This window comes from Coregonus clupeaformis, unplaced genomic scaffold (genome assembly GCF_020615455.1).
Source record: "Coregonus clupeaformis isolate EN_2021a unplaced genomic scaffold, ASM2061545v1 scaf0032, whole genome shotgun sequence".
Classification (NCBI taxonomy): domain Eukaryota; kingdom Metazoa; phylum Chordata; class Actinopteri; order Salmoniformes; family Salmonidae; genus Coregonus; species Coregonus clupeaformis.
The window spans coordinates 1,030,001-1,053,031 of record NW_025533487.1 but is presented as its reverse complement, the minus strand read 5'-3'; the positions used below and the strand labels follow the sequence as shown (position 1 = coordinate 1,053,031).

Genomic DNA, 23,031 nt, shown 5'->3' with positions numbered 1-23,031 from the left:
AAAACACCCATATATCATTTAGAGCTTATGCATAGGCCTATACAGTGCATTCGGAAAGTATTCAGACCCCTTGACTTTTTCAAAATGTTGTTACGTTACAGCTTTATTCTAAAATTGATTCAATTATTTTTTTCCCTCATCAATCTACACAAAATACCCCATAATGACAAAGCAAAAACTGTTTTTTTGGACATTTTGGACAATTTTATGAATAATAAAAAAGAAGAAATATCACATTTACATACACTACCAGTCAAATGTTTGGACAAAACCTACTCATTCAAGGGTTTTTCTTTATTATTTCTATTTTTTACATTGTAGAATAATAGTGAAGACATCAAAACTATGAAATAACACAAATGGAATCATGTAGTAACCAAAAAAGTGTTAAACAAATCAAAATATATTTTATATTTGAGATTCTTCAAATACCCACCCTTTGCCTTGATGACAGCTTTGCACACTCTTGGCATTCTCTCAACCAGTTTCATGAGGTAGTCACCTGGAATGCATTTCAATTAACAGGTGTGCCTTCTTAAAAGTTAATTTGTAGAATTTCTTTCCTTCTTAATGTGTTTGAGCCAATCACCTGTATTTGGGGAGTTTCTTCCATTCTTCTCTGCAGATCCTCTCAAGCTCTGTCAGGTTGGATGGGGAGCATCACTGCACAGCTATTTTCGATCGGGTTCAAGTCTGGGCACTGGCTGGGCCACTCAAGGATATTCAGAGACTTGTCCCTAAGCCACTCCTGCATTGTCTTGGCTGTGTGCTTAGGGTCGTTGTCCTGTTGGAAGGTGAACCTTCGCCCCAGTCTGAGGTCCTGAGCGCTCTGGAGCAGGTTTTCATCAAGGATCTCTCTGTACTTTGCTCCGTTCATCTTTCCCTCAATCCTGACTAGTCTACCAGTCCCTGGCGCTGAAAAATATCCTCACAGCATAATGCTGCCACTACCATGCTTCACCGCAGGGATGGTGCCAGGTTTTCTCCAGATGTGACACTTGGCATTCAGGCCAAAGAGTTCAATCTTGGTTTCATCAGACCAGAGAATCTTGTTTCTCATGGTCTGAGTCCTTTAGGTGCCTTTTGGCAAACTCCAAGCGGGCTGTCATGTGCCTTTTACTGAGGAGCGGCTTCCGTCTGGCCACTACCATAAAGGCCTGATTGGTGGAGTGCTGCAGAGATGGTTGTCCTTCAGGAAGGCTCTCCCATCCCCAGCTCTGTGAACATCGGGTTCTTGGTCACCTCCCTGACCAAGGCACTTCTCCCGCGATTGCTCAGTTTGGCTGCGTGGCCAGCTCTAGGAAGAGTCTTGGTGGTTCCAAACATCTTCCTTTTAAGAATGATGGAGGCCACTGTGGTGTAAAGCTCGCCACCACTGGACTCTGGAGCAGCGGAAATGCATTCTCTGGAGTGATGAATCACTCTTCTCCATCTGGTAGTCTGAAGGACGAATATGGGTTTGGCGGATGCCAGGAGCCCTACCTGCCCAAATGCATAGTGCCAACTGTAAAGTTTGGTTGAGGAGGAATTATGATCTGGGGCTGTTTTTCATGGTACGGGCTAGGCCCCTTAGTTCCTGTGAAGGGAAAATCTTAACGCTACAGCATACAATTACATTCTACACGATTCTGTGCTTCCAACTTTGTGGCAAGGTTTGGGGAAGGCCCTTTTCTATTTCAGCATGACAATGCCCCTATGGACAAAGCGAGGTCCATACAGAAATGGTTTGTCGAGATCGGTGTGGAAGAACTTGACTGGCCTGCACAGAGCCCAGACCTCAACCCCATCGAACACCTTTGGGATGAATTGGAACGCCGACTGCGAGCCAAGCCTAATCACCCAACATCAGTGCCCGACCTCACTAATGCTCTTGTGGCTGAATGGAAGCATGTCCCCACAGCAATGTTCCAACATCTAGTGGAAAGCCCTCCCAGAAGAGTGGAGGCTGTTATAGCAGCAAAGGGGGGACCAACTCCATATTGATGCCCATAATTTTGGAATGAGATGTTTGACAAGCATGTGTCCACATACTTTTGGTCATGTAGTGCATTTTACTTATCCATTAATCAGGGTGTATTCATTAGTTGCAGATAGAAGCAAAGGGGGGACCAATTTTGGAATGAGATGTTTGACGAGCAGGTGTCCACATACTTTTGGTCATGCAGTGTATGTTTAGATTTCTAAGACATTCTAAGGTTTGTGTCATTCACAACTAAAGTTGCCAAATAAATCTAAATCTAGCATATTGCACCTGTTTCAAATGACCACATACCCACTTTATATGCGCACTTGCTTCGGAATGGGAAGAATATCCTTTATATTTTTATTCAGCTAAGTTCAATTATATTCTTCTTACTATAAAATCATACAATATAAAATAATGGCACAGGACTTATAAGCATATCTTGTCAGCTAAATGAACAAGCCTACAGCCTACGGCATGGCTCATAGCCAGATAACATACAGTAGGCCAACATTTTTTTTTCATATCATAATGTTTCATAATGTTTCACTAGACCTGCCTAAAATTAAATAATGAATTTGTGATGGTGTTTATTAAATTGATTTATTAAACTTTTTTAAATATAGATGTTCCAAAGGCACGCATCAGCAGCTTTATATGCGTCTCGGAGGCTCGGAGACGTGTTTATGTTAATTAACGGTCAATCACCGTGAGAACTTTTGCATGACAATAACCGCCACAGCCCTAGCCTCGAACACACAGCAAAGTTGATAATGTGAGATTTCAAAACTTTTTAAAACCATGACTAGAGAGAGACTCAATGAATTCAATGAAAGTGTTGCTTTTTTTTTATGAGTAAGTTCCTGTTTAAGTCTTATTAAACACCTTTAGAATGCACACTACAAACAGCAATGAATTAGCACTATGCAAAGATCGCTCCGCCATTTCCTCGTTGCTCAAATTTTAATAGTTCGCCTAATTTCAGTTTACGTGACAAAACAAGCAAGTATAGTTCAGAAAATCATTGTACCTAATAAACCGCTGTGAAAATATATTTTCCATAACCAAAAATATGATATTTTCAGCTTTTGAAGCTGGTGTACAAAACCGAAAGTAAAAGATGCAAAAATGAAACTTAAGAACGGGAAGCATAGAAATAGCGCACATAGAACATATATAGACATGCTTCCAATAAGAATGACAGATCTATAACACACATTTCTCTCTCTCTCTCTTCCTCTCTCTCTCTGTCTCTCTCTCTCACTCTCTCTCTCTCTCTCTCACTCTCTCTCTCTCGCTCTCTCTCACTCTCTCTGTCTCTCGCTCTCTCTCGGTCTCTCTCTCTCTGTCTCTCTCTCTCTCTCTTCCTCTCTCTCTCTGTCTCTCTCTCTCTCTCTCTCTCTCTCTCTCTCGCTCTCTCTCACTCTCTCTGTCTCTCGCTCTCTCTCGGTCTCTCTCTCTCTGCCTCTCTCTCTCTGTCTCTCTCTCTCTCTCTCTCTCTCACTCTCTCTGCCTCTCTCTCTCTCTGCCTCTCTCTGTCTCTCTCTCTCTCTCTCTCTCTCTCTCTCTCTCTCTCTCTCTCTCTGTCTCTCTCTCTCTGTCTCTCTCTCTCTCTCTCCCTGTCTCTCTCTCTGTATCTCTCTCTCTCTGTCTCGCGCTCTCTCTCTCTCTCTCTCTCGAATTGAGAGTGGTGTTGTATTGAAAGAGACGCAGGTGTCGGTATTTTCTTTAATAAATCTGGCGAAGAAAGTTATACTTGCCACCATTTGTTAGAGATGAAGTGTTGGAGCGAGAGTTAGCTTGTTATGGTAAAATTGTATCCACAATAAAAAAAGATTACTTTTGGATGCAAGTCTCCTTTGCTGAAACATGCCGTGTCTCATTAGAGACAAGTGCATATGATTTTAAAGAAGGATACTGACAAACTGAATTTAGCGTTCAGTTTTAAGATTGACGGATTTGATTATGTGTTCTATGCTTCTACTGAATCAATGAAATGTTTTGGCTGTGGAAGAGTTCTAGCGCTGGATGCACCACCGCGAAGGGATGAACATACTAAGGGTTCAGTGGAAGGGAGAAGGTGGGCAGATGTGGTTGGAAAAGTAGGAAAGGAAAGAAGTGTGGATATGGAGGCAATTGTGGTAGATCAGAACAAAAAGGGAGGGGAAACAGTCGGTGAGACTGCAATTGGGGTCGCTGAGTCGGTACTAGAAAAGGAAATTGAAATTCAAGAAGAGACTGAAACAATAGAAAATGAAGGGACGGCAGGTAGCTTAGTGGTTAAGAGCGTTGTACCAGTAACCGTAAAGGTCGCTGGTTCTAATCCCTGAGCCGACTAGGTGAAAAATCTGTCTATGTGCCCTTGAGCAAGGCACTTAACCCTAATTGCTCCAGTAAGTCGCTCTGGATAAGAGCGTCTGCTAAATTACCAATATATATATATATATAATATTTTCAAAGTACAGAGGAGTAAGAGGAAACATTTAAGTGGTGGTGAAGGGTCTAATTCTAAGAGGAAGGTAGAGATTGATAAATCAGTTGAGGATAAACAGGTTGTAGAGATGGTGGACTTTTCCTCTGGGGAGGATAGTGAGAGTGAGTCATCTGATGCATCACAACAAAATAGCGAGAAAAATGGAGTGGAAAGGGAAGTATGGTCTTGAGAAGGTACGTCAATTTCTGAAAATGACAAAAAGGGAAGAAGTATATGCAGGATTATAATGTAACAGATTTTTTTTTTCCTGAAAGTGAATTGTTTATTGAGTCATCAAAGTTTCTGATGTCAAAGGTAACGGGGGGAGGTTTTACAAGCCCTGAAATCGCTAGACTCAAGAAAGTGGTCACGAGAGTGATAAGTGATGGAAATTCTGATGGAAACGAAAGAGTTCAGTCGCAGAGATCTGGTTTCTGTCTTTTTTTTCCTTCAGCCATGAGCAGTTTTAAGGTTTCTTCTTTAAATGTAAATGGGGCGAGATGTTAAAAAAATAGAGCCATAGTGTATGAGTTAATGAAGAGAAAGGGACGTTTTCTACAATAAACGCATAGTAATATTGAAAATGAAGTTATGTGGCAACAGGAGTGGGGGGGGGGGGGCAGTGGTGTGTAGTCACAAAAGCCCAAAAAGTGGGGGTGTAGCTATGTTTTTTTTGCCTTTGTCGTATGAGGTGGAAGAGGTAGTTGAGGGGAGGTTATTAAAAGTTAGAGCGAGGTATGAAAACGTCACTGTGTGTTTAATAAATGTATATGCCCCCAGTGGTGGCAGTTGAGAGGGAATGTTTTTTAGAGACAGTATCAAATACCATTGAGAAATGTAATACTGAAGATTATTTATTTATTGCTGGAGATTTTAACTGCACAGTCAGTGATTTAGATAGAAACGACAAAGCACCTCATATAGCCTCAAGGACTTTTTTTAAACGCCTCATTGTAACATATGAACTGTGTGATATTTGGCGGAGCCAACATGGAGGCACGAGACAGTACACCTGTGCCCATGTGAGAGAGAGCATCATCTCTATGGCCAGGTTAGATAGGTTTTATTGTTTTGAGCATCAATCTCAGGTCTGTGATAACCCCAGTGGGATTTTCTGATCATTGTTTAATAACAGATGTGGTGTTCATCAACGCTGTAAAACCCAAAAGCGCATGCTGGCATTTTAATATAACATTATTGAGTGATGTTCACTTCAGGGAATGTTTCATTTTTTTTCCGGGAGAAGTGGAAGTCTCAAAAGGCAAGTTTAGTATCCCTTCAACAGTGGTGGGATATAGGGAAAATACTGATTCAACAGTTAGTTTAAACCACAGGAGATCGAGGCCATACTCAGGCCCTCAAGAGAAAAAAAGCTGCATTGGCAGACCTGCTGGGTATCAGAGCACAGGGGGCATTGGTGAGAAGTAAGTTTCAGGGAATCTCTGAAATGGATGCCTCATCCAAATTTTTCTTTGGCTTAGAGAAAAAGAATGGGCAAATTATAATTATTAATTGCCTCAAATCCGCCGTTGGACAAGAGGTCACTAGCCATAGTGAAATTAGGAAAAGGGCAGTAGAGTTCTATGCTGAGCTCTACAAGCGCGAGTACAAAGAGGATAAAACAGTGACACAGCAGTTCCTTGATGGGCTCCCACAGGTGGCTGCAGAAGCTCAGGTTGAGCTAGAGAAACAATTGTCTTTGCAGGAGTTATACATTGCATTAAAAGACATGGAAAATGGAAGAGCACCAGGCATTGATGGGCTTCCCGTTTACTTTTTAAAGTCATTTTGGGCTATGTTCGGAGAGTATTGACTAGCAGTAGTTAACGATAGTCTGACCGGAGGGTTACTACCGATAAGCTGCAGAAGGGCTGTCCTCCAAAAATGGGTGATCCTAAGGAGGTGAAGAACTGGAGGCCGGTGGCTTTATTGTGCACTGATTATAAGATCCTCTCAAAGGCTTTGTCCAACAGGCTGAGGGAGGTGATGGGGGAAATCATACATACGGACCAGTCTTACTGAGTTCCTAGCAGGCAGATAGGGGATAACATTTCTCTGATTCAAGATTTTTTGGACGTCTCTAGGGCTATTGGGTTGGATGCTGGTCTAATTTCAATTGATCAGGAAAAGGCATTTGACCGAGTTGAACATCAATACTTATGGCACACTTTTGAGGCATTTGGTTTCAACTCTAGTTTTATTGCCATGATCAGGGTGATGTATGGTAATATTGAGAGTGTATTGAAAGTTAACGGTGGTTTGAGTGCTTCTTTTAAAGCGTGTAGAGGTATCAGGCAGGGGTGTTCTTTGTCAGGAATGTTATATGCCATTGCTATAGAGCCACTACTAAATAGCATTAGAAGTTGAATTGAAGGGGTGCACCTTTCAGAGGATATTCCTCCTATTCGTCTCTCAGCATATGCTGATGATGTTGTTATTTTAGTGAAAAATCAAGCAGAGGTGGATAGTTTGAGTCTTACGGTTGATAGGTTTAAAGGAATATCCTCTACAAAGTTAAATTGGGATAAAAAGTTGTGCTTTACAGATTGGAGAATGGTCTGGAGGGATCATGGCTTTGCCAGGGGGGCTGGAATGGTGTAAGGGAGGTTTTAAGTATCTTAGAGTGTACTTAGGGGATGAAGAGACAATGGAAAAAAATTGGAAGGGGGTGCTTGAAATGGTGGAAGGGAGGATGAGGAGATGGCATTGGTTGTTATCTCGTATGTCATATAGGGGGCGCACTATTATAGTTAACAATGCGATTGCCTCTGCACTGTGGCATCGGTTGTCATGTTTAGAGCCACCATCTGGTCTTCTGGCTAAGATACAGGCAATTATTGTAGATTTATTTTGGGATAAATATCATTGGGTTCTACAAAGTGTTTTGTATTTGTCAAAAGAGAAGGAGGGACAAGGTTTAGTACATCTTGCTAGTAGGGCTGCTGCTATCCGGTTTCAGTTTATTCAAAGGTTGCTTTATGGACCGGAAAATGTGGTTTGGAGAGGAGTGGCAGGTCTTATATTACAGAAGGTTGGGGGATTAGGTTTAAAGAGGGCTTTATTTTTGGTCGACAGTATCCAGATTTCTAGGGAGAGAGTACCTCTTTGTTATAGAGGCCTTCTTAGGGTTTGGAGCATAATGAAGGCTTCCAGACGCACTCCAGCGGAGTCAGTGTATTGGCTGCTAGAAGAACCTCTGGTGTATGGGGCAAGACTGGATTGCACAACTGAAGATGTTGCACATTTCTCCAAGATTCTGGTGAAGGGCAAAATCATCACCCTAAGACAGTTAATGGCCATGGCTGGGACCGCCTTAATGGATGGAAGACGGGTGGCTGAACATTTGGGGGTGAGGTCGGAAAGGATTGTCGGACAACTGCTGGGAAGCTGCAGGAAGGCTCTGTCAGCAGAAGATTGGATTATACTTAATAATCATGAGAAGAAGGTACAAGATGAAAACGTCCCATTTCCAAGACTGAGGATTACACCCAATATCCCAGAGTCAGAAAGAAAGGAGTTATTACTGGATTTGAGAGGGTTGGAAGAGGTGGGTTTGGATGAGGTGAATGGGAAAGATTTATATAGGGGGTGTGTCAAGGCTTTGAACAAAGATAAATTGAAGAATAGAAAAGATACTCCTTGGAGGGTAAAACTGGGCATTGGTGACAAGGTGAAGCCAGCATGGAGAGCACTGTACAAGCCACCTTTACAAAAGGGCACTTGTGACATGCAATGGAGGGTTTTGCATGGCATCATTGCAGTTAATGCTTTTGTTTCTGTTATTAACTCAGATGTTAGAGATGGATGTCCTTTTTGTTATATAAAATAATCAATTGTTCATTGTTTTATGGAGTGTGAGAGAATTAAGCATCTCTTTGAATTACTAGAGTCTTTGTTTACAGCTGGAGGGGAGATTTTCAATAACACTATTTTTATTTTGGGGGATTCAATATAGTAAGCAAAAGAAGAAAAAATGTCAACTGTTAAATTTTATTTTGGGACAAGCTAGGATGTCAATTTTTCTGAGTAGGAAACATAAAATAGATACGGGGTATGGGCAGGATGTAAGAAGTGTTTTTAAAGGATTAGTCAAAGCAAGAATAAAAGTGGATTTTTTTGGCTGTAAAAGATCTCCCATTGTTTGAGGAAAAATGGGCTTATGAAGGAGTGTTGTGCTTTGTAGAGGATAAATTATTTTTTGTTGATGAAATGAGTTGAATGTATAAATATTATTTTTGTGTTATTATTTATTTAGGAATTACTAAATTGTTGATTCATTTCTGAAAAGGCATAGTGTACCATTATTTGTGTTAAGAATTAAGTATGAAATAAAGGTTTTATAAAACTCAACTCCCCCCGCTCTCTCTCTCTCTCTCTCTCTCTCTCTCTCTCGTCTGAGTGCATGCTGGGAGTGAGTCGTGAAGCAGGACTGATTGTGAGAGCGACTGGAATTTTCTCTCTATTGGGTTTTGGTGTGTATATATACAGTGGGGAGAACAAGTATTTGATACACTGCCGATTTTGCAGGTTTTCCTACTTACAAGGCATGTAGAGGTCTGTCATTTTTATCATAGGTACACTTCAACTGTGAGAGACGGAATCTAAAACAAAAATCCAGAAAATCACATTGTATGATTTTTAAGTAATGAATTTGCATTTTATTGCATGACATAAATATTTGATACATCAGAAAAGCAGAACTTAATATTTGGTACAGAAACCTTTGTTTGCAATTACAGAGATCATACGTATCCTGTAGGTCTTGACCAGGTTTGCACACACTGCAGCAGGGATTTTGGCCCACTCCTCCATAACTTCTCCAGATCCTTCAGGTTTCGGGGCTGTCGCTGGGCAATACGAACTTTCAGCTCCCTCCAAAGATTTTCTATTCGGTTCAGGTCTGGAGACTGGCTAGGCCACTCCATGACCTTGAGATGCTTCTTACGGAGCCACTCCTTAGTTGCCCTGGCTGTGTGTTTCGGGTCATTGTCATGCTGGAAGACCCAGCCACGACCCATCTTCAATGCTCTTACTGAGGGAAGGAGGTTATTGGCCAAGATCTCGTGATACATGGCCCCATCCATCCTCCCCTCAATACGGTGCAGTCGTCCTGTCCCCTTTGCAGAAAAGCATCCCCAAAGAATGATGTTTCCAACTCCATGCTTCATGGTTGGGATGGTGTTCTTGGGGTTGTACTCATCCTTCTTCTTCCTCCAAACACGAGTTTAGACCAAAAAGCTCTATTTTTGTCTCATCAGACCACATGACCTTCTCCCATTCCTCCTCTGGATCATCCAGATGGTCATTGGCAAACTTCAGACGGGCCTGGACATGCACTGGCTTGAGCAGGGGGACCTTGCGTGCACTGCAGGATTTTAATCCATGACTGCGTATTGTGTTACTAATGGTTTTCTTTGAGACTGTGGTCCCAGCTCTCTTCAGGTCATTGACCAGGTCCTGCCGTGTAGTTCTGGGCTGATCCCTCACCTTCCTCATGATCATTGATGCCCCACGAGGTGAGATCTTGCATGGAGCCCCAGACCGAGGGTGATTGACCGTCATCTTGAACTTCTTCCATTTTCTAATAATTGCGCCAACAGTTGTTGCCTTCTCACCAAGCTGCTTGCCTATTGTACTGTAGCCCATCCCATCCTTGTGCAGGTCTACAATTTTATCCCTGATGTCCTTACACAGCTCTCTGGTCTTGGCCATTGTGGAGAGGTTGGAGTCTGTTTGATTGAGTGTGTGGACAGGTGTCTTTTATACAGGTAACGAGTTCAAACAGGTGCAGTTAATACAGGTAAAGAGTGGAGAACAGGAGGGCTTCTTAAATAAAAACTAACAGGTCTGTGAGAGACGGAATTGTTACTGGTTGGTAGGTGATCAAATACTTATGTCATGCAATAAAATGCAAATTAATTACTTAAAAATCATACAATGTGATTTTCTGGATTTTTGTTTTAGATTCCGTCTCTCACAGTTGAAGTGTACCTATGATAAAAATTACAGACTACATGCTTTGTAAGTAGGAAAACCTGCAAAATCGGCAGTGTATCAAATACTTGTTCTCCCCACTGTATATTGATTAGTTTAGTTGTTTTAAGGTTATCTTGTCCTACTATCACTAAGCACGTATAGGGGTGTGGGATCGTTGAGGTTGTTTTTCTTGAGGGCGCAAACAGCGGGTGGGGCTGGTTGCAATGGCCACTCCCGGAGGTTTGGAGTTTGAAAAACGTAGTCGGCGGCATGGAGTAAAGATTCCTGCTGCGGCCGGGTGTTCAGTGGAAGAATGTAGCTTAGCAGTGGGTGCTATTATTGGGTATGATAGCATCAAATCAGCCTCAAGGATGAATAGCGCTGTAGTGATATTCTTAGATTCAATTGAAAAGGTGAATACGATAGTTGAGGGTGGTGTTGTGTTGCGGGAGACACAGACGTCTGTATTTCCTCTTATGAATCCGGTGAAGAAAGTTATACTTTCTAACGTGCCACCATTTGTTAGAGATGAAGTGTTGGAGCAAGAGTTATGGTCAACTTGTATCTACAATAAAGAAGGTTCTTTTTGGATGCAAATCTCCGTTGGTGAAACATGTCGTGTCTCATAGGAGACAAGTGCATATAATTTTAAAGAAGGACACTGACGAACTGAATTTAGCATTCAGTTTTAAGATTGATGGATTTCATTATGTCTTCTACGCTTCTACTGAATCAATGAAATGCTTTGGCTGTGGAAGAGAGGGGCATTTGGTGCGTTATTGTCCCGAGAACGAGTGCGCAGTGCCCGGTAGCAGCTCTAGTGCTGGTGCAGCTAATGCACCACCGTGAAGGGATGAACATGCTAAGGGTGCATGGGAAGGGAGAAGGTGGGCAGATGTGGTTGGAAAAGTAGGAAAGGAAAGCAGTGTGGCTATTGGGGCAATTGTGGTAGATCAGAACAAAGAGGGAGGGGAAACAGTCGGTGAGATTGCGACTGGGGTCGCTGAGGTGGTGCTGGAAAATGAAATTGGAGGTCAAGAGGAGATTTAAATAATGGAAAAGGAAGCAGCTGTTTTCAATGTACCGAGGAGTAAGAGGAAGAATTTAAGGGGTGGTGAAGGGTCTAATTCTAAGAGGAAGGTAGAGATTGATAAATCAGTTGAGGATAAACAGGTTGTAGAGATGGTGGAGTTTTCTTCTGGGGAGGATAGCGAGAGTGAGTCATCTGACGCGTCACAACCGAATAGTGAGATAAATGGGGTGGAAGGGAGGTATGGGAATGAGAAGGAACGTCAATTTCTGAATTTGACAAAAGGGAAGAAATATATGCAGGATTATAATCTAACAGATTTTTTTCCTGAAAGTGAATTGTTTATTGAATCAGCAAAGTTTCTGATGTCAAAAATGACATGGGGAGGTTTGACAAGCCCTGAAATTGCTAGACTCAAGAAAGTGGTCACGAGAGTGATAAGTGATGTAAATTCTAAAGAAAATGAATTCAGTTCAGTCGCAGCCTTAACTCTGTAAAGAGATGTGGTTTCTGTGTCTTCCTCTGTATTTTTTTTCCATCCATGAGCAGTTTTAAGATTTCTTCTTTAAACGTAAATGGGGCGAGAGACGTTTAAAAAAGAGCCATAGTGTATGAGTTATTTAAGGGAAAGGGAAGTGACATACGTTTTCTACAAGAAACGCATAGTAATATTGAAAATGAAGTTACGTGGCAACAGGAGTGGGGGGAGGGGGGGGTCATATGAGTTTGTCATATGAGTTTGAAGAGGTAGTTGAGGGGAGGTTATTAAAAGTTAGAGCGAGGTATGAAAATATCACTATGTGTCTGATAAATGTATATGCCCCAGTGGTGGCAGTTGAGAGGGTATGTTTTTTAGAGACATTATCAAATACCATTGAGAAATGTAATACTGAAGATTATTTATTGCTGGGGATTTTAACTGCACAGTCAGTGATTTAGATAGAAATCACAAAGAACCTCATATAGCCTTAAGGACTTTTTTTAAACGCCTCATTGTAACACATGAACTGTGTGATATTTGGCGGAGCCAACATGGAGGCACGAGACAGTACACCTGGTCCCATGTGAAAGAGAGCATCATCTCTATGGCCAGGTTAGATAGGTTTTATTGTTTTGAGCATTAATCTCAGGTCTGTAAATCAAGTGTGATAACCCTAGTGGGATTTTCTGATCATTGTTTAATAACAGAGGTGGTGTTCATTAACGCTGTAAAACCCAAAAGCGCATACTGCCATTTTAATATAACTTTATTGAGTGATGCTCACTTCAGGAAATGTTGGAGTTTTTTCTGGGAGAGGTGGAGGTCTCAAAAGGCCAGTTTTGTATCCCTTCAACAGCGGTGGGATATTGGGAAAATCCAGATTCAACAATTATGTAATCAATACACGAGGAATGTCACCAAAGTCATCACCAGATCAATGAAAGCCCTAGAGACTGAAATAGTGGAACTCCTGACGTTGGTTGAGACCACAGGAGATCGAGGCCATTCTCAGGCCCTCAAGAGGAAAAAGCTGCATTGGCAGACCTGCTGGGTATCAGAGCACAGGGGGCATTGGTGAGAAGTAAGTTTCAGGGAATCTCTGAAATGGAGGCCTCATCCAAATTTTTCTTTGGTTTAGAGAAAAATAATGGACAAAGAAGAATTATTCATTGTCTCAAATCAGCTGTTGGACAGGAGCTCACTAGCCCTAGTGAAATTAGAAAGAGGGCAGTAGAGTTCTATGCTGAGCTCTACAAGTGTGAGTAAGCTCACCCATACGTACAAATGTATGCACACATGACTGTTAGTCGCTTTGGATAAAAGCGTCTGCTAAATGGCATATTATTATTATTATTACAAAGAGGATAAAACAGTGACACAGCAGTTCCTTGATGGGCTCCCACAGGTAGCTGCAGAAGGACCGGTGGCTTTATTGTGCACTGATTATAAGATCCTGTCAAAGGCTTTGTCCAACAGGCTGAGGGAGGTGATGGGGCAAATCATACGGACCAGTCTTACTGAGTTCCTAGCAGGCAGATAGGGGATAACATTTCTCTGATTCTGGATTTTTTGGACGTCTCTAGGGCTATTGGGTTGGATGCTGGTCTAATTTCAATTGAGTTGAACATCAATACTTATGGCACACTTTTGAGGCATTTGGTTTCAGCTCTGGTTTCATTGCCATGATCAGGGTGATATATGGTGACATTGAAAGTGTATTGAAAGTTAACGGTGGTTTGAGTGCTCCTTTTAAAGTGTGTAGAGGTATTAGGCAGGGATGTCCTTTGTCAGGAATGTTATATGCCATCGCTATAGAGCCACTACTAAATAGCATTAGAAGTCGCATTGAAGGGGTGCACCTTTCAGAGGATATTCCTCCTATTCGTCTCTCAGCCTATGCTGATGATGTAGTTATTTTAGTGAAAAATAAAGCGGAGGTGGATAGTTTTAGTCTAATGGTTTATAGGTTTAAAGGAATATCCTCTGCAAAGGTAAATTGGGATAAAAAGTTGTGCTTTACAGATTGGAGAATGGTCTGGAGGGATCATGGCTTTGCCAGGGGGGCTGGAATGGTGTAAGGGAGGTTTTAAGTATCTTGGGGTGTACCTAGGAGATGATGGGACAAAAATTGGATTGGAGTGGTTGAAATGGTGGAAGGGAGGATGAGGAGATGGCGTTGGTTATTATCTCGTATGTCATATAGGGGGCATACTATTATAGTTAACAATGTGGTTGCCTCTGCACTGTGGCATCGGTTGTCAGTTTTAGAGCCACCATCTGGCCTTCTGGCTAAGATACAGGCAATTATTGTAGATTTTTGGGGGGATAAATATCATTGGGTTCCACAAAGTGTTTTGTATTTGTCAAAAGAGAAGGAGGGACAAGGTCTTGTACATCTTGCTAGTAGGGCTGCTGCTATCCGGTTTCAATTTATTCAAAGGTTGCTTTATGGACTGGAAAACGTGGTTTGGAGAGGGGTGGCAGGTCTTGCTTTATTTTTGGTTGATAGTAGCCAGATTTCTAGGGAGGGAGTACCTCTGTTTTACAGAGGCCTTCTTAGAGTTTGGAGCATAATGAAGGTGTCCAGACGCACTTCAGCGGAGTCAGTGCATTGGCTGTTGGAGGAATCTCTGGTGTATGGGGCAAGACTGGATTGCACAACTGCAGCTGTTCCACATTTCTCCAAGATTCTGGTGAAGGGCAAAATCATCACCTTAAAACAGTTAATGGCCATGGCTGGGCCCACCTTAATGGATGGGAGACGGGTGGCTGAACATTTGGGGGTGAGGTCGGAAAGGATTGTCGGACAACTGCTGGGAAGCTGCAGGAAGGCTCTGTCAGCAGAAGAGTGGGGTATGCTTAATAGTCACAAGAAGAAGGTACAAGATGAAAACGTCTCATTTCCAAGACTAGGGATTACACCCAATATCCCAGAGTCAGAAAGAAAGGCGTTATTACTGAATTTGAGAGGGTTGGAAGAGGTGGGTTTGGATGAGGTGAATGGGAAAGACTTATATAGGGGGTGTGTCAAGGTGTTGAATAAAGATACATTGAAAAATAGAAAAGACACTCCATGGAGGGTAAAATTGGGTATTGATGACAAGGTAAAGCCAGCATGGAGAGCACTGTACAAGCCTCCGTTACAAAAGGGTACTGGTGATATGCAATGGAGGGTTTTGCATGGCATCATTGCAGTTAATGCTTTTGTATCTGTTATTAACTCAGATGTTGGAGATGGATGTCCTTTTTGTAATATAAGAGAAACCATTTTTCACTGTTTTATGGAGTGTGAGAGGATAAAGCCTCTCTTGGAAAAGATGGAGTCTTTGTTTAAAGCTGTAGGGGAGATTTTCAATAACACTGTTTTTATTTTGGGGTTTCAATATAGTAAGCAACAGAAAAGAAAATGTCAACTCTTACATTTTATTTTGGGACAAGCTAAGATGTCAATTTTTCTGAGTAGGAAACATAAGATAGGGATATGGGCAGGATGAAAGATGTGTTTTTAAAGGATTAGTGAAAGCGAGAATAAAAGTGGATTTTGAGTTCTTCTCGGCTGTAAAATATCTCCCATTGTTTGAGGAGAAGTGGGCTTATGAAGGAGTGGTTTGTTTTGTGGAGGAGGGGAAACTATTTTTTGTTGATGAAATTAGTTGAATGTATATATATGCTTTTTTTGAATTTTTATTTTATTTATTTTTGTTTAATTTTTTTATTTAGGAATGACATTTGTTGTTTCATTTCTGAAAAGGCAGTGTGCCATTATTTGTGTTAACACTTGAGTATAAAATATTTATATTCCTGTATTTACTGAGTGGATAGGCCAGCAATTAGGGAACAAAGAGATTCATATTTGGGAGGAAGAGAAAAGAGGAAGGTAAGGAGAGAGATGGAAGAAAGGTAAAGAGAGGGGGGAATAGGGGGAGAGGTTCAACAACCTAAAACAGAAGGCTAAAGAGGGGGAGGGGCGGAGAGAGAGAGCAGGGAGAAGGTAATTAACGAAGTTCCTTTAATTACTGCTGCTTCTCTCACTGCCAGCTAGAGCACTGCCTCATACACACACACCTACACACACACACACACACACTGCCACAATTATGTATATTATTATTAATTAATTATGTTATTAAAAAGTTTGTAATGTGAAGGGGGGATGAGTAAGGGAAAGGAAATGGGACAGAAGGGTAGAGGGGAGGAGAAGAGAGGAGCGGGTGGAGGAGAGGAGAAGAGAGGAGCGGGGAGAGGAGAGGAGAAGAGAGGAGCGGGTGGAGGGGAGGAGAAGAGAGGAGCAGGTAGAGGAGAGGAGAGGAGAGGAGAGGAGAGGAGAGGAGAGGAGAGGGAGAGGAGGGAGGGAGAGAGGAGAGAGAGGAGAGGAGAGGAGAGGAGGGGAGGGAGAGGAGAGGAGAGGAGAGGAGAGGAGAGGAGAGGAGAGGAGAGGAGAGGAGAGGAGAGAGAGAGGAGAGGAGAGGAGAGGAGAGGAGAGGAGAGGAGAGGAGGAGAGGAGAGGGAGAGGAGAGGGAAGAGAAGAGAAGAGAAGAGAGGAGCGAGAGGGAGGAGAGAGGAGGAGAGGAGGAGAGGAGAGGAGAGGGAGAGGAGAGGAGAGGAGAGGGAGGGGAGAGGAGAGGAGAGGAGGGAAGGGGAGAGGAGCGGGTAGAGGGGAGGAGAAGAGAGGAGCGGGTAGAGGGGAGGAGAGGAGCGGGTGGAGGGGAGGAGAAGAGAGGAGCAGGTAGAGGGGAGGAGAGGAGAGGAGCGGGTGGAGGGGAGGAGAAGAGAGGAGCAGGTAGAGGAGAGGAGAGGAGCGGGTAGAGGGGAGGAGAAGAGAGGAGCGGGGAGAGGAGAAGAGAGCAGCGGGTAGAGGGGAGGAGAAGAGAGGAGAGGGTGAATATTGACAGAGTAGATAACCATCAAAAGAAGGAAAGAGTACAGACAGATTCAACCAGGGAGGGGGAGAAGGGAAGAGAAGGGAGGAAGGGGGTAGAGGGGGAGAGGGGGAGAGAAGGGAGGAAGGGGGTAGAGGGGGAGAGGGGAAGAGAAGGGAGGAAGGGGGTAGAGGGGGAGGTGGGGGACAGTCCAAGGTGGAACTTTGATGACACTAAATTTGGCAAAAGCAGGAGAATGGCTGTGAGTGTGAGTGAGTCTGTGAGTGTGAGTGTGTCTGTGTGTGTGTGTGTGTGTGTGTGTGTGTGTGTCGGAGACTTTGCTGAATAGGCTGTGGTTCCAGTTTCATGGGTCTGAGTTTAACAGCAGAAGAACGAGGGAGGACAGAGAGACGGAGGGACAAAGGGATGGAGGGAGGGAGGAAGGAGGAAGAGTTTATCTACCTCTCTGCTTTCTGACTCATTATGCTAAACACCCTTTTCCTGGTCCTGTTTCTGTGGCCCCAAACTACTTCCTTATAGACTGTGTGTGTGTGTGTGTGTGTGTGTGTGTGTGTGTGTGTGTGTGTGTGTGTGTGTGTGTGTGTGTGTGTGCGCGCGTGAGAAAGCAAGTGTATGTGTGTGCGTGTTAGGATAAATGCTGTGTAATGGGCTTCTAAATGATGCTGATGTGACTGGGAGAGAGGGAGGGAGAGAGAGAGAGAGAGAGAGAGAGGAAGAGAGAGAGAGAGAGAGAGAGGGAGAGAGAGAGAGAGAGAGAGAGAGAGAGAGAGAGAGACAGAGCGAGAGAGAGAGAGAGAGAGAGAGAGAGACAGAGAGAGAGAGAGAGAGAGGCAGAGAGAGAGAGAGAGAGAGGAAGGAAGGAAGGAAGGAAGGAAAGAGAGATCCAAACTTGAGTGCAGGATATTGCTTTGACAAGGACAACCAGGCCCTGAGCATCATCCTCTCTCACCTCATCACACACACACACACACACACACACACACACACCTACCCCCCCCAACCCCCAACAACACAGCAGTTGTACCTCAAAGTCGTTGGCCTTGTTGTAGTGCATGTTGAGGGCCCGGTAGAGCTCAGACTCCCTGCCCACAGACAGCTCCTCGTTGGTGGTCACTCCCTCGTTGATGGCCTGCCGGGCAAACTTCTCCATCTGGATGTAATAGAACTCTCTGAAGTTACTGAACCACTTGATGAGCTGAGACGTGATGCACCGGTTAAACTGGAGAGAGAGAGAGACAGAGAAAGAGTGACAGAGAGAGAGAGAGAGAGAGAGAGAGAGAGAGAGAGAGAGAGAGAGAGAGAGAGAGAGAGAGAGAGAGAGAGAGAGAGAGAGACAGGGATGCAGTTTAAGCCCCACGCTCTTCAACATATATATCAACGAATTGGCGAGGGCACTAGAACAGTCTGCAGCACCCGGCCTCACCCTACTAGAATCTGAAGTAAAATGTCTAATGTTTGCTGATGATCTGGTGCTTCTGTCCCCAACCAAGGAGGGCCTACAGCAGCACTTAGATCTTCTGCACAGATTCTGTCAGACCTTGCCCTGACAGTAAATCTCATTAAGGCAAAAATAATGGCGTTCCAAAAAAGGTCCAGTTGCCAGGACCACAAATACAAATTCCATCTAGACACCGTTGCCCTGGAGCACACAAAAAACTAGACATACCTCGGCCTAAACATCAGCACCACAGGTAACTTCCACAAAGCTGTGAACGATCTGAGAGACAAGGCAAGAAGGGCCTTCTATGCCATCAAAAGGAACATCAAATTCGACATACCAATTAGGATCGGGCTAAAAATACTTTAATCAGTTATAGAACCCATTGCCCTTTATGGTTGTGAGGTCTGGGGTCCGCTCACCAACCAAGAATTCACAAAATGGGACAAACACCAAATTGAGACTGCATGCAGAATTCTGCTCAAATATCCTCAGTGTACAACGGAAAACACCAAATAATGCATGCAGAGCAGAATTTGGCCGATACCCGCTAATTATCAAAATCCAGAAAAGAGCCGTTAAATTCTATAACCACTTAAAAGGAAGCGATTCCCAAATATTCCATAACAAAGCCATCACCTACAGAGAGATGAACCTGGAGAAGAGTCCCATAAGCAAGCTGGTCCTGGGGCTCTGTTCACAAACACAAACAGACCCCACAGAGCCCCAGGACAGCAACACAATTAGACCCAACTAAATCATGAGAAAACAAAAAAGAATTACTTGACACATTGGAAAGAATTAACAAAAGAACAGAGCAAACTAGAATGCTATTTGGCCCTAAACAGAGAGTACACAGTGGCAGAATACCTGACCACTGTGACTGACCCAAACTTAAGGAAAGCTTTGACTATGTACAGACTCAGTGAGCATAGCCTTGCTATTGAGAAAGGCCGCCGTAGGCAGACTGAGCTGGACTTCCTAACCTCCTGCCAAATGTATGACCATATTAGAGACACCTATTTCCCTCAGATTACACAGATCCACAAAGAATTCGAAAACAAATCAAATTTTGATAAACTCCCATATCTACTGGGTGAAAAACCACAGTGTGCCATCACAGCAGTAATATTTGTGACCTGTTGCCACAAGAAAAGGGCAGCCAGTGAAGAACAAACACCAGAGAGAGAGAGAGAGAGAGAAAGTCATGTTGATCATTATTAACAATTTTTATTCCTTTCCGTGTTCTTGGTCTGTCAGAGTACAAACATGTATATTTTCTTCAGTAATATTAAACTACACTGTTTGCTTATACATGTTTATACCACAGCATTGTTGAATACTCATTTCCGATTGGTTAGAAGGGCATTCTAGACTAGACGTGAACACCAGACAACAGGACAGTTGGAAAAGATATCGGGACACCTTGGACAATCACGACGCAATATGCGTCTACACACGCAGACCGTACTTGCTACAAAAGGAAAATGTGTGATTTAGTATTGTTTCTCTCTGGCAACTCTGGTGTAAGCGGGGTTTAAACGCCTCCGTTCTGTACATTACCTAGGAATAACCGGAGGATCGTCCATTATTTCCAAGGTAATGTACAGAACGGAGGAGTTTATCCTGTTTACACTATATTACATATTCTCTCTAGTAATACTACACTACACTACACTGTCTGTGTGATGTTCCTGCTCTTACTATACCAAAGGGAGGTGTGTGTGTGTGTGTGTGTGTGTGTGTGTGTGTGTGTGTGTGTGTGTGTGTGTGTGTGTGTGCGTGCACTCGCCTGCGCTCATGACGGTGTGTGTGTGTGTTCTCTGTGTGTGTGTGTTCTCTCTGTGTGTTTAGTGGAGAGGAAAAACAGCTTTGACATGGAGATTAGAACAGGCATTGTTACAAGACACTGTCTCATAGGAACAGGGTGGAAAACAAGGCAACGGGGGGTGATAAGAGGAAGGATAGAAGGAGAGAGAGAGAGGGTGATGAGAGGAAGGATAGAAGGAGAGAGAGAGAGAGAGAGAGAGAGAGAGAGAGAGAGAGAGAGAGAGAGGTGATGAGAGGAAGGAGGAGAGAGAGAGAGAGAGAGAGAGAGAGAGAGAGAGAGAGAGAGAGAGAGAGAGAGAGAGGGTGATGAGAGGAAGGATAGAAGGAGAGAGAGAGAGAGAGAGAGAGAGAGAGATAGAGAGAGAGAGAGACAGAGAGAGAGAGAGAGAGAGAGAGAGAGAGAGCGAGAGGAAGGGGGTGATGAGAGGAAGGAGAGAAGGAGAGAGAGATGGAGAGAGAGAGAGAGAGAGAGAGAGAGAGAGTGATGAGAGGAAGGATAGAAGGAGAGAGAGAGGAAGTGAGGGGGTGATGAGAGGAAGGAGAGAAGGAGAGAGAGAGGAAGTGAGGGGGTGATGAAAGGAAGGATAGAAGGAGAGAGAGAGGGAGGGAGGGGGTGATGAGAGGAAGGATAGAAGGAGAGAGAGATGGAGGGAGAGGGAAAGAGCAAGGGAGGCATTTTTCAGGAATGGTCAGAGGGTGACAACATGAAGAATGTTTTGGCAGTGTGAAGGGTGCAACAGAGAGCTTTAGAAAGGCTTTGTGTCAGGTTGGAAAAGAAAGGGAGACGGACAAAAGAGAAACACGACAATTCAGCAATTAACACACACACACTAAACACACACTAAACACACACACACTAAACTCACACACTAAACACACACACTAAACACACACTCACAAACACAATGGACATATGGTCACATACACTCATACATCGAGGCATGCACACACACGTTTGAGCAGTCTTTATTGCTCTATACCCAAATATAATCCAAATCTATCTGAATAAATGTGTATTTATTTAATTAATTAATAATTTATTTTATTTTTATTTTCATGTTACGCAAACGTTACTTGTCCTTTTTGTAACGTTGTAGTGATGTTATTTGTCAGACACTAGCAGACTTCCAGAGGCTGTTCCCACAGGACGGATACTACACACAGAGAGACATGGACATTCCCAAACATACACACACTCCCACACACACACACACACTCACACACACACGAGTACGCTGAAAACACACACAAACACACAGACCAAACTAACCCCCACTAACCTCCGCTAACCCCACTACCCCGCTAACCCCGCTAACCCCGCTACCACTAACCTCCTAACCCCGCTAACCCCCGCCCCCCACTATCCCCGCTAACCCCCGCTAACCCCCACTAACCTCCGCTAACCCCCACTAACCCCTGCTAACCCCGCTAACACCTCTACTAACCTCGCTAACCCCCACTAACCCCTGCAACACCGCTAACCCCCTGCCAACCCCGCTAACCCCCACTATCCCCCACTAACCCCTGCTAACCCCGCTAACCCCCCACTATCCCCGCTAACCACCTAACCCCCACTAACCTCCGCTAACCCCCACTAACCCCCACTAACCCCCCGCTAACCGCTAACCCCCACTAACCTCCGCTAACCCCCGCTAACCCCCGCTAACCCCCACTAACCTCCGCTAACCACCACTAACCTCCGCTAACCCCCACTATCCCCCCTGCTAACCTCGGCTAACCCCCACTAACCCCTAACCCCCCTACCCCCTATTACCCCACAATCAGCACACACACAAAAAAAAGACATAAAGAAAGAAAGAAAGAAAGAAAGAAAGAAAGAAAGAAAGAAAGAAAGAAAGAAAGAAAGAAAGAATGAAAGAAAGAAGGAAAGAGTGAAAGAGAGAGAATATAGCTGAGCTCAGGGAATGCCAGGTGGAGTTTGTGATGAAAAGAGAGATAGAGAGAGTGTCATCCCTTTATTGTGTTTCCCTGACAGGGTGTTTTCAGTGGAGGGAAGCCCTGAGGGGAGGTGTTAAGGGGGCAACACATACACGCATTGAATTTCAATTCCAGTAAACCAAATTTCAATTCCAGTTCCAAATGATCCTAACTGAAAAGCATTGAGGAGAATTGGAACTGGGATTTCAGTATACTTCCTGAATTATCTGGAATTGAAAAGGAATTGACCCCAAACTGATCTACGTCTCCCACAGAGAGAGGCTGTTGATGGTGGGGTACGTTTAGAGACATCAGATGTTGATGGTGGGGTACGTTTAGAGACATCAGATGTTGATGGTGGGGTACGTTTAGAGACATCAGATGTTGATGGTGGGGTACGTTTAGAGACATCAGATGTTGATGGTGGGGTACGTTTAGAGACATCAGATGTTGATGGTGGGGTACGTTTAGAGACATCAGAAGGCTGTTGATGGTGGGGTACGTTTAGAGACATCAGATGTTGATGGTGGGGTACGTTTAGAGACATCAGAAGGCTGTTGATGGTGGGGTACGCTTAGAGACATCAGATGTTGATGGTGGGTACGTTAAGAGACATCAGAAGCTGTTGATGGTGGGGTACGCTTAGAGACATCAGATGTTGATGGTGGGGTACGTTTAGAGACATCAGATGTTGATGGTGGGGTACGTTTAGAGACATCAGATGTTGATGGTGGGGTACGTTTAGAGACATCAGATGTTGATGGTGGGGTACGTTTAGAGACATCAGAAGGCTGTTGATGGTGGGGTACGTTTAGAGACATCAGATGTTGATGGTGGGGTATGTTAAGAGACATCAGAAGGCTGTTGATGGTGGGGTACGTTTAGAGACATCAGATGTTGATGGTGGGGTACGTTTAGAGACATCAGAAGATTGGACCTACTAACCTCCATCTCCTCTTCAGATTATCACTTTATTTGATGCTATTTTATTTAAATGACTTTGATTGGGATCAAATTTTTTA

The 23,031-nt window shown here is 43.7% G+C and overlaps 1 protein-coding gene across 2 annotated transcripts in view; it reads right to left on the bottom strand.

The window, feature by feature from the left end:
* The window catches only part of prox1a (prospero homeobox 1a), a 74,854-nt gene that overhangs the window by 16,286 nt on the left and 35,537 nt on the right, over positions 1-23,031 (bottom strand). For both annotated transcript variants that reach the window (XM_045212613.1, XM_045212614.1), the window contains exon 6: positions 17,828-18,022. In XM_045212613.1, coding sequence (XP_045068548.1) covers positions 17,828-18,022 — 195 coding nt within the window. The remainder of the gene's footprint in view (positions 1-17,827; positions 18,023-23,031) is intronic.